The 12,191-nt window shown below is 38.2% G+C and overlaps 1 protein-coding gene across 6 annotated transcripts in view; it reads left to right on the top strand.

The window, feature by feature from the left end:
- CCDC170 (coiled-coil domain containing 170) overlaps positions 1 to 12,191 on the top strand; it is a 44,983-nt gene that overhangs the window by 25,410 nt on the left and 7,382 nt on the right. For all 6 annotated transcript variants that reach the window (XM_042883782.1, XM_042883807.1, XM_042883789.1 and 3 more), the window contains 3 exons: positions 3,793 to 4,110; positions 9,867 to 10,067; positions 11,420 to 11,593. In XM_042883782.1, the coding sequence (XP_042739716.1) occupies positions 3,793 to 4,110; positions 9,867 to 10,067; positions 11,420 to 11,593 (693 nt within the window). The remainder of the gene's footprint in view (positions 1 to 3,792; positions 4,111 to 9,866; positions 10,068 to 11,419; positions 11,594 to 12,191) is intronic.

Genomic DNA, 12,191 nt, shown 5'->3' with positions numbered 1-12,191 from the left:
GTTCAATGGCAAGATCTCTGCAGTGCTTCTGAAGCTAAATGTTGTCAAACTTGCAAGCACCTGTGATTTGTTTAACGTATAAATGGAGAATAAAATGTGGCTGGATACCTTCTAGCCTACATATGTTAAAAATTAAAGTAAATCAAAATAAATTTACTCAGTAGTATAAAATTCAGCAAAACCATTGTTAAGGCAAAAAATTCACAATAGTCAGTACAAAAGGATAATTTTTCTTCCTTCTTTTACTTTTTTTTCTTTTGAGGTTAAGATGAGAGCTGATGCTGGAGCTAAAAATCATCATCATGTCATTTGCAAAGCCACAATAATGACTTTTAAATAGGGTGACATACTTCTGTGATGTCACACATACACAGTAGGAGAAAAACAATCTTTAATATCCTGTTTTAATCTAATGGATTAAATGAAGGCAGGGACTTTCTTTTTTGCAATACGTGGTTAGGTAACTGAGCAATTAAGTTCATGTTTATTTATACCCATAACAAAAAGCTCAGTGCTTTTGGGATGTGAACCTATTGTGTCGTCTTTGAGTCTCATTCAGTTGTGGTGATGTTTTTTCTATTAGAGAAATGATATTATTTTAAAGCAATCATGCATTGTAGATATAACAAGAATTTTGTAAAGGAGTTGGTTAACATACTGTAGTGGAATTGCTAAGCCTTGGCTTGAAGAAGTGATTGACCACCTGGTAGGAAGGTAGAGCCAATCCAAGGGGACTCAGGTGCATGCAGCGCACCTGACTGGTCACAATGGATGGAGCCTGGATCACCCCTTCCCAGAGATCATTTAAGAGTTGGTTGTAGAAGCAAGGGTATCTTGCTGGAGATCCCTCCCTAAATGAGGCATTCTGAAAGTAAGAAGATTCTTTTGTTTCTGTGCCTGTGGCTGTTGCATTTGAACAAGTTCAAACTTCACTTGCTGCAGCATAGGACCTTGCTGCTTTGTTATCATTGCTGCGCTTTTGATCGTGTTGTGGCATTACACATATGTAGATAAATACATGGAAAAGGAAGTGCTGAATAGATTTATATGTACAAAAAAATTGTAGTAAAAAGCAATTACACATAATGGGCTCTGAATTTGTTGTTATACATTAGAATGAGATCTTGATGTATCATAACTCTAGAACAAAATTAGCTCAGCAGCAGTAGGAAAAATAGAATATTATAAATCACTAGGAGGTAAGAGAAAATGCTATGATATCATTGCTGAAATTTATGGTGTGGCTACATCCTGAACACACATGGTTAAAAGAACATCTGCATACACATATGGAAGAAGGAATCACTGAGTGTTATGAAATAGAAAAGAGCATTTCTATATCTGTAAGTCTGAGTTGCAGTTATTTTGAGGTGAGAGAGAATTCCAAGGAAGCAATTTCTGCTTCCTTGGTTCTTCCTGTCTTTTTGAGAAGGCTGTTACTGCTTGCTGTTGGAGGCTGGCTGTTGCAATAAATAAACCTTTGGTCTGAATGGAAGTAGCTTTTCTCAAGTTTCTCAACTAGGTTTCGCTTTGTGTGAATTAATTATATCTCTAGAGAGGGATCAATAGAGTGAGAACATGTATTAGAATATATTATTAGCTGAAAGACTTTTAACCCTTCCCATTTTTCTTCTTTCATACATCTGTTTCTCCAACACAGTCACATCTCCTTGGCTGTTTTGCAGTGTTAAATGCAACTCTTTTATCATTTTCTTGTAAAATAGTCTCTCTCTTTCTATGTTTGTAAAGTAGAAATAATTTTCCCCACCTGTTGTAACTTGAGTGCAATCGACGTGAATACACCTGAACTGTTACTAACTACATTAGTTCTCAGGAAGCCTTGCTGATGGCTTGTACAGTGGTCTGGATCTTCTATCTTCTCTAATCTCAGGTGGAGCACAAACAGGTGAGCATTAATGGGCTCCGTCTAGCTGTGAGTGGCCAGCTGCAGGCGCAGCACTGTGCTGCTTAAGACCTTTTGGGTCACAGATAAAGTAAGAATCTCTGCTGCTTCTTTCTATGCCAGCCAATGAGTGTTTCACATGTGCCACATCTTGTGTCTGTCAGTCAGCCACTTGATACACTCAACTGTGTGTGTTTACAGATGTTCACAATTTGAAAACGAGATCGTAATTAGGTAAGCTCTCTGGTACAGGCAAACTACATTTACACTGTCTTTCTGAAAGAAATATTACAAACTGCAGAAAAATTTAATTGATGATAATTTAAATGACTTTTTATTCTTTGCTGTAGTTTCCATAGTGTAATTCTCAGCACGGGTTGGAATTTTCTATTGATAGGTCTTCCTTAGAATAAAGAAAATGACAAGGAATCATGGCAACCTTTGCTTTCCAAGACTGTTCTAAGATTATTTTAGAAAGGTCTGGTAACAAATAATGAGCTAAAATGGAAGCATTTGTGTTTATGTTTAGATGGTATTATTGTGGCCAGCAGGTCAAGGGAGGTGATCCTCCCCCTCTTCTATGTCCTGGTGAGGCTACCTTTAGAATACTGCATACAGTTCTGAGCTCCACTGTTCAAAAGACAGGGATCTCCTAGAAGGAGTCCAGTGGAACGCCACAAGGTAAAGGGCCTGAAGCATCTCCCATATGAGAAAAGGCTGAGTAACTGGGGTCTGCTCAGCCTGGGGAAAAGAAGACTGAGGGGACATCTGATGAATGTTTATAAATATCTGAAAGGTAATGGGAGGCAAATGGTTGAGACCAGGCTCTTCTCAGTGGTGCATAGTAATAGGACAAAGAGTAATGACCTAAAACTTAAACATAGGAAGTTCCATAGTAACACGTTGAGAACCTTCTTTATGGCAAGATTGATAGAGCACTGGAACAGTTTGCCTGGAGAGGCTGTGGAGTCTCCTTCTCTGGAGATACTCAGGACCCATCTGAACCACCTACCTGTGTGACCTATTGTAGGGAACCTGCTGTAGTGGGGTTGAGGGTTGGACTTGATCTCTTGAGGTCCCTTCCAACCCCTGTGATTCTGTGAGCAGCAGATAAGGGCGAGTGTAGGCTCTGTGAAGGGACACTAACCTTTACCTCATCAGATGAATTTTTCTTCATGTTAAGGGCAAATTTGCTTTCTTATATCACGTAGAATAATTTTTTTTTTTTTTTTTTAGGGGAATTGCAACCTATTGTTTCTTCATCTTATTGTCTCTTTTAATACAGCACTTCTTATTTGATATTCAATTGATATTTGAGCATTTGCATTTTCTTTTATGCTGTCTTAAATGCTTCCTTGTTTTTTTTTTTGTCTCCCATGTTTTAATGTATAAATCTCAGGACTATTTTTTGTCACATTGCTGGTAGGGTATTCTCAGAAACAACTTATAATTTTGCTAAAAACACTATATTCAAAGATATTATGTGTATTCATCTTTTCCTTCACAGGTTTAGTACTTTGGCTTTGTATTATATTTTATTGGACTTAAAAAGCCAATGGTTAATATGAATGAAAATATAATCAATAGTTTTGTAATCCAACATTACTTTTTCAGGTGCAGGTTTTTTTTTTTTTTTTTTTAAATCTACTAGTTCTTGCAGGTTACTGCAAGATGTTGATCTGTGGGCTGATTACAGCAGGCTTTGGGTCCCGATAATGTCACTGGGATTTTTCTTGTGAAACTTTTGTGTTGGGCCCTTGTAAGCAGCATAGATCTGATTTTTCCCTAACTGCAGTATCCACTTCTGATATACCCCCTGCTTTGTGTGTGTGTGGAGGAGGGACTCTATAACATTTTAAAATTTCATTTTAATCTTTTTTGTATTTTAGGATCTTGATAGTGCTAAAATGGCAAGACAGAGTTTGGAAATGGACATCAGAAACCTCCAAGATAAGTTCAAGGCTAATCAGAAAGCCTGGGAAGCCTCGAAGCAAGAACTTCATAGTCTGAAGAAATCTTTCAGTGAGCTGGATGGAAGTTTGAAGAGCAGCAAAGAAGAAGCCAAGACTGCTCAAAGCTCTTTAGAGGCTTTCAGACAGCAAATCGCTACCCTTCTCAGTAGCAGCTCGCTAACAGTTATACCCTCTGAGAAGGACATTTTGAAGAGAGTCCAAGAAATAAACTGCAAAGAGAAGAGTGAAGAGAGAGTAAGTCAGCACTACTGCACTGCTCCAGAGTGTACACTTATTTTCTTTGGCAGTCTTTTCATTTTTCAGTAAAATCACACAGATTTATCTGAGTATTGATTTCTTCTGCTTAGGTTTTGAAATTACAGAAACTTTTGATTTTGTTGACTGTTGATTTGAGATACAGAGCCAAAAGCGTTTATTTTTTATTAAGTAGAAAGATGTCAGAAATTAAAGTAGCAATAAGTTTGTTAGCAGAAAAAGGCAAGGATCTTTCAATAAACTGTCCAACTTGAAGTAGAAGCTAGCCAACATTATACCCATTTACAAAAATTACATGAGAGAAGATGCAAGAGGCTGCAGTACTCAGTACCTGGAAAATTCATGGTAAGATTGTCCTGGGTATTCTTGAAAGGCAGTTGAAGAACAGAGCCAATATTGGACATACTCTGCATGGATTTATAGAGGGAAATCCTGCCTTAGTAATTTGATCTCATTCTATGATAAGGTTCATGCTACACTGGTTAATGAACCGTCTCAACAGTAGAGCTCAAAGGGTCATAGTGATTTGGGCTACTTGTAGCTGGCTACTAGTAGTGTTGCCAGGGTTAAACACTGGGGCTGCTTCCATTCAATATTTTAATAGTGATATAAAGTCAGGAATGGAGTCCATCCTTAGCCAGTTTGCTGATAATACATCAATTTAGGTGTGCTGGTGACTCTTTAGAAGGACACGAGACCTTACAGAGTGGGATCTAGATGCATTGGAGCATTGAGAAATTAGTGTCAGCATGAAATTTAACAAAGGAAAATGCCAGGTTCTGCCCTTGGAATGGTGTAATGGTAGGCAAAGATACAACCTGGGAGGTGAGTGGCTGGAGAACTCTCATCGGAAAGAGATCTGGGGATGCTGACGACAGTCGGTTCAGCATGAGCGAGCAAAGTGTTCTGGCAGCCAAGAGGGCAAACTACATTTTGGGATAGCCAGACAACCAAAAGAGGTTGTTCTTCCACTATATATAGCATTAGTGTGGCCTCACCTGGAATACTGGGTGCAGTTCTGAGTTACACAAATAAAAGACGTGTTAAAGTCCTTGAAAGCATCTGAAGAAGAGTAACAAAGTTGGTAACGGGGCTAGAAGGCATGTCCTGTGGGCAGAGGCAAAGGAAGGATACTTGAGTTGCTCAGTCTGGAGAAAAGCAGACCAATGAGTGACCTCACTACTCTCTGCAAGTTCTTGAGGAAAGTGCTAGTCTCTTCTCCCTGGCAATCACTGACAGGACCCGTGGGAAGAGAACAAAGCTGCACCAGGAAAAGTTCAGACTGGATATTATAGAAAACTTCTTCACCATGAAGATGATGATGAGAGGTGATTGTTCCCCTATATGAGAGGTGATTGTTCCCCTATATTCAGCACTAGTGAGGCCGCACCTCGAGTACTGTGTCCAGTTTTGGGCCCCCCACTGCAAGAAAGATATTGAGGCCCTGGAACGTGTTCAAAGGAGGGCAACAAAGCTGGTGAGGGGTCTGGAACACAGGCCATATGAGGAGAGGCTGAAGGAGCTGGGAATGTTCAGCCTGGAGAAGAGGAGGCTCAGGGGAGACCTTATTGCTCTCTATAACTTCCTGAAGGGAGGTTGTAGTGAGCTGGGGGTCGGCCTCTTCTCTCGTGTCATTAGTGATAGGACCAGGGGGAATGGTTTCAAGCTACGGCAGAGGAGATTCAGGCTGGACATGAGGAAGTATTACTTTTCAGAAAGGGTGGTCAGGCACTGGAATGGACTGCCCAGGGAGGTGGTGGAATCACCGACCCTGGGGGTGTTCAAGGAAAGGCTGGATGTTGTGTTGAGGGACATGGTTTAGTAGGAGCTATTGGGAATAGGTGAACGGTTGGACTGGGTGATCTTTTAGGTCTTTTCCAACCTTAGTGATTCTATGATTCTATGATTCTATGATCAAGCACTGGAATAGGATTTCCAGAGAGATCGTTGATGCTCCACATCTGTCAGTGTTCAAGAGGCACTGGGACAATGTCCTCAATAATATGCTTTAATTTTTTTCTCAGCCATGAAGTGGTCAGAGAGTTGGAGTAATGATCTCTGAAAGTTCAATTGAATTGTTCTGTTCTGAATGGGAGTCATTAAATTTATTGGCAGTTTAAATTGATCTGCAGTACTGCTGCTGCTCAAGATAGGTAATTTCAAGATTAGCCCTATTGTGAGTACAACCCAGAAGTAAGAGCAGGACAGGTAGATATGAGCCTAGCAGCTAAGTATCTTGATGCTGGAAAGTAAAAATGTGCTGATGAATCAAGTCTTGCATAAGGGAAGAAGTGTTGGAATTGAAATTTTTTATTCTCTGTCAGGATGTTTCTATAAGCAACTTGCAAACTAGATAATTAGGATCAGGAAAGGACAGTGGAAAAGAGAATGCAAAAATATAGGAGGGAGAAAAATACATTTTCGAGTTTGAGTCTTTTGATGCCTACCCTAGAAAGCTTCTTTTGTTTTTACCAAAAAAAAAAAAAAAAAGCTTTTGTTTTTTAAATCATTACTGCTTCTCCTCTGGGCATCTGGTGTACGGGATCATGCTGTCAGGGCTGCTGTCAGCAGAATGTTCAACTTTGCATCTGCTGTGTTTGACTTACCCCTGTATGTGCACTGGTCAAATGGACCTGTGAAGAGTTGGAATTTTAGGATGCCAGTGAGAAATTTTATTCACTGTATCTGCAGTAAGATTTTCTGTTAAATCTGAAATGCTCTTGCAGATTGTCTCAAATTGTGGTGATTTAGGCATCTGAACAGCTTCTGAGATCTTAATAAGCTGTATAGTAGCTGTTAACATTAATTTTTTTTAAAAAAAAGAATCCCAGCATATACTGTAACAAGGTCCAGTGATAGATATTCTGTTGCAGGGCTAAGATACTACTTTGAATCACTATTACAGCAGTTATAATAAAATGTACATTGAATGTTTGGGCATCTCTCAGGTTTTTTTTGTAATTAATTATTTATGACATACCAAAAAGGTTCATAGGGAGCTGACATCCATGGCAAGCAAATGTCATCAGTTCACACAGAACTCAGCACTGCTATGAGATCTCTGAGCTCAGGTTCATTGCAGATTTATTGCAGCAAATTCAATTCATATGGTTGAAATTATTTCTCTTGACTACCCACCTATCTGACCTCAGACAGGAATGGCTGACCAGATAGTAGATTATTTCGTTTATATCAGTTTTTGCTTCTTGATATAACAGATGACTCATAAGTGCTGAAACTGATTACTGTGCTGAAACTCTTATTACTGTGCTCATTACAATCTCCTGTTCTCTCATTAACAAGTCTTCTAATGATTTGTCATGTCATTCTCATAAATGCATATTTAATATTAGGATTTACCTGCTTTTCTTTTGTTGACACAATATTCCTGTACTGAGAATCAAGATTTTTGCTATACACAGGAATGTTTGTGAACATTGCAATTTACAGTACCATCTTCATAATATTTTGAGGAAGATGGGCCCTGCATGTGCTTCTTTCTTTGTTCTAAACAAAAGAATGTGTGGGAAATGAATTATATTCATGCACACAGAGTAATGTGCGCAGTGGCTTTCAGCTGACCAAAAAACCCTAACCAAATGGAATGTGAGAAAGTATTAGGACAAAAAAGTTAAAATTTAAAACATAATTATGCCACACTATATATCCATGGCTGCTGTATTCTGTGCAGCATATAAAGTTATGATAATGTAATTATGTTTAAAAAGGGCTTTTAAATAATGCAGGAAAAGACTGTGATTGTGTCTAGAGGCTTCCATGCAGTACAAGATGAGCTCAGCTTGGGATGGTGAGTGCAATGCAGAATAGAGTTATCAGCTATGAGAGGAAAAAAAAAAAAAACACAAAAAAAACAACAAACAAACAAAAAAAAAACCGTGCATATAAAACAGGAAGTTTAAGATAACATCTTACCAAACCAGAATAGTTCCAGTGGGGATGAACCCAGCTATCCCCAAGATGTCTCTGAAAATTTTGAATTTCTTGTAACTCAAGAAACAAAAGGAACCTTTCTAAAATAATCTGGTAGTTATACCAGGAGAAGGAGCAGGAAATGTGCGTGGTGCACAAATGATGGGCACAGGAGGTTAAGATCATAGAATTATAAAATATCCAGAGTTGGAAGGGACCAGCTCCTGGCTCTGTGCTGCACCACCCAAAATTCAAACCTTATGCCTGAGAGTGCTGTCCAAATGCTTGAACTCTGTCAGCTTGGGGTCATGCCCACTGCCCTGGGCAGCCTGTTCCATGGCCGTTGCCCTCTGGTGAAGAACCTTTCCCTAACACCCAGCCTGACCCTCTCCTGATGTAGCTCTTGTGCCATTATGGGGAGATCAGGACCACAGGAACAAAAAATGTATCCTAATTAACTGAATACAGGCACAGGATGCACCTCTGTTTTAGGAAATACCCGAACTGTTGACTGTTCCTGTGTCAGGGATGAAGGTTACTCTTGGATGCTCTTGCAGATAAACTAACAGTGTTGATTTTGGTCTCCTTCTGTTTCTGTGGTCTCTTGGGACCTTCATAACCCATGTGGCCAGGCTGTGCGCACAGCCCCTCTGCAACCTGGGAAGGGATCCTGTGCCCACAGGCAGACACTCAAGCTACTGAAAACAGTTTCTTCTGCTGGGTGACATACAGTGCAGAAAAGTGTGAAATATGTATAAGTGTACTTGCAGTTTTATTGCAGTTTAGAGTTTACTGAAGTTTAGTATTTTCTACTGCTGTACAAGCAGCAGTAATTTCTCAGTTGTTTCTTAGGTAGTTAGGATGTAAACTATTGTGTGTATTGAATTATGATCTAAGTTGGAAACCTTTCTGTGCCATTAAAATTAATGGGAGTGTTGTGTGCGTGTTATTCGTTTTATCAGTGTGAGGCAGAGGAGTTTAAAATGAAGAGACAAATGAAGAGGAGTACCTGAGTTACAAACACAATGTAATAATTCATCTAAGCAGAGGCTTATATGACAGTAGGAAAAGGAGAGATGGAAAGAAGGAAGCAAGCAACTTTTTGGATGAAATTGAGCCTTCCATTAATTGGCAGAAGTGTAACCAGATGCTTTCAAGTATTATATTATTTATAAGTAGTTTAAACTTAAAAGCCAATATGTTTTAAGTAAGTTATGCAGAGTTAACATAGTGCTTGAAGTGTTTTCAGAAGGACTAATCTAGTTTCTTGTTGTACAGTTATATGCTTCTAGCCTTGTGTTTTGGCTAGATTACAGAAATCTTTTTTTTTCTAAGCAAACTTTTCTAGTTAAAGACAGGTTAACAGCTGAGAGGCACTCTTCTGAGATTTAGCTATCCATATCTATGTTCTCACCTACATGCTGCATGTGTTTGCTAAATTGTTTGTGCATGTTTTTCCCATTTAATTGCTTCATAACTTGTGAGATTTTGGTGCTACAATGTATTTGCTGGTTTGCTAACAAATCTGGATGGGTTGCATCTAAGCTCCTTTAATTTGGTTTGACTCATCTTAAATACTGTTTTGCTGTTTACTTTTGGGTGTGTTACATCACCAATTTTGCCATTTGCTCTTGGTGGATACAGCAGATTTTACAGCTTTTTTTTTTTTTTTTGTTTGGTTTTTTTTTTGTTTTTTTTTTTTTTTAGAATTATTTTATCCTTTTTTAATAATTTGAGGATGTATCTTGTGCACCTTTTTAAACCTACGTAATACTGTATCTTTTGTTGACTTACTTGCTCCATAGGTGGTATCTCAACTTGAAGCCCAAATAGCTAAACTGACTGAAACTTTGGAAGATCAAACCAGATCATACCAAGAAGCTCTGGAGAGAAGCAGAAAAGTTGAAAAACAATCTGAGACTTTCCAAGATCAGTTGAAACACTTGGAAGAGGAGCTGCTCTCTTTATATATGATACAAGATGGTTTGAAGCTTGAGAAACAAAAAGTTGGTACACGTGTTATTTTATTTTGCATAAAAATCAGTAAAGTCTGAGATAATATATCTAACTATTGCATCGATCACTTGGGTATTACTCAGCAGTGCAAGTAGTGTGAATTAGCAAAGTAAGGCTTTGTGTAGCAAGTCATAATCTATTTTCTTTAACTGACCGTTCTAGTTGGAAAAGGTGAGTTCAAAATTGATTTAACATGGAGGATGGAAAAAAAAAGGAAGAGATCAAAAGAAAGTCTCTACATATATCAGAAGTCTTTCCAGGTTTTTTTGAATTCAGAGCTTTTTTATGTTTCTGTAATATATCATCTGGTCCACAGTCTATAGAAATCTGCAGTCCTTGGTCCTCAACTGCTGCTTTATTAATTGCATGAAAACACACTGATAGCTTGAAACATATTGGCATACTGAGAATTTGAAAAATGATAGCTGAACAAGCAACCTAATGCAGCTAAGAAAGACAAAGTGCATGGCAGATGTTAGCATATTACCAGGGAAAGATCAATGTTAAGTGAGTTGAATTTGCCAAAAATCAACAGTTTGATGCTGTTTTGTATTGGTCAATGATGCAATAATTTCTGTATGAAGCATCCACCATCATAAGAGCGAACTAGAAAATGGAACTGTTCCTTCCCTTCTGTTTCCTCTGTGAAGAACACGTGGCAGTAGATTCTTAATTTCTCTCAGGATTTTACTGCGATAGAAAGATTTTTCTCCCTTGTTGATAATCAGCTTTGCTGCCACCTTCTGCTGTCTTTTTTACGCTTTTTGAGCCAGAAACATCATGGGGGAAAAAGCCTGATTCTTGCTATGTTTTATCATCTTCAGTTCAAGCAGTAGTTATGAAACTGTTTAACTGTGGTTTTTTTTTTTTTTTTTAACCTGTTATTTATTTACAATGGTTATGATCTGCAACAGAAGTAAGAGAAAACAAAGGCGAGTAGAGTTCTTAGTGAGGATAGCTGTCACTAAGTGAGATGCAGCTGCCCCTTCTTCCTCCTCCCTGTCAGCACATGGTCATAGGTAGGAACTGAGCTCAAAAGTGAACACGTGCACCTCGTGCTTTCTCTTGCTGCAGAGGAGCAAAAGCCAATCTAGTCTGGTAAGAAAATAAAAACATTAGGTCTAAATATTTATGAACAAAAATGTTGCCTATATAAGGACAAGTAAAGAATTTGAAGATTTTTGGGGTGTACAAGTTAAAAATAAATTCTTTTAGGAGTTTGGATATGAGTCTGTTGGCCTTATGTAATTGGTTCCGAGTAGGGGGAATTGCTTTTAAATTATTCATCAGGAATTTTAATGAAATTTTGTTATTCTTTTTCCCACTGTTCCACATCTCTTAGTATATGAAATTTCTGGAACAACTTAATGAAACGATGAAGCTGAATAGCATTGCAGCAGAGGTTGGATTTGATATGAATGTGAATGCAATTCTGGCTCGGGTAGAGCAATTAGTCAAACTGGAAGGTGATGCAGTGATTGAAAACAAGACTGTGACATATAGCCTAAGAAGGAAGGTAAGCAAAAACCACTATTACTTTTTGTTTTCAAGGCAAGACACTGTTATGGCTGGGTTTGCGTGGTGGCTTGCTAAAGGCAAAAGATTGAAACTTCACAAATGTACATGGAATACTAAAGATGTCTATTACTTTACATAAAGAGAAGATAAATATTTGCAAACTATGCAAACGAGTTGCATATCTGAGCAAATAAAAATGCTGCTAGTTAAATGTATGAGACTGTTTTTCTCAGTTTCTTAAAACAAACATAATATGTCTATTTATGTACTTTTAAATACATTATTACAATATACTTCTATAAATAATTCCTATTTATGTTTAAAATTAAAAGTATCTAATGGGAAGGTGTTGATATTTAAATCTAAAAGGATCTGGTGGGAAGGAGGGAATGTTACGCAGCTTCTCTAGAAGCAAGTAGAACACTGTTTTGTACTTCACTAAGAACTGCAGCGTTTCAAGAACTGTGGTCATCTTGGAACCTTGATAATCTGTGCAGATTTATTAGACACCAGTCAGTCGCCCTGTTGTGACAGAATGAAGTCTTCTGATGTTAGGCTTATAGTGGTTTGAAACTTAGAATGAGTTCTATTTAAGG

Source organism: Lagopus leucura, unplaced genomic scaffold (genome assembly GCF_019238085.1).
Source record: "Lagopus leucura isolate 7727_CA_CO unplaced genomic scaffold, USGS_WTPT01 Super-Scaffold_73, whole genome shotgun sequence".
Classification (NCBI taxonomy): Eukaryota; Metazoa; Chordata; class Aves; order Galliformes; family Phasianidae; genus Lagopus; species Lagopus leucura.
The sequence above is the reverse complement of the archived record's forward strand: the minus strand, read 5'-3'. Positions and strand labels throughout refer to the sequence as shown.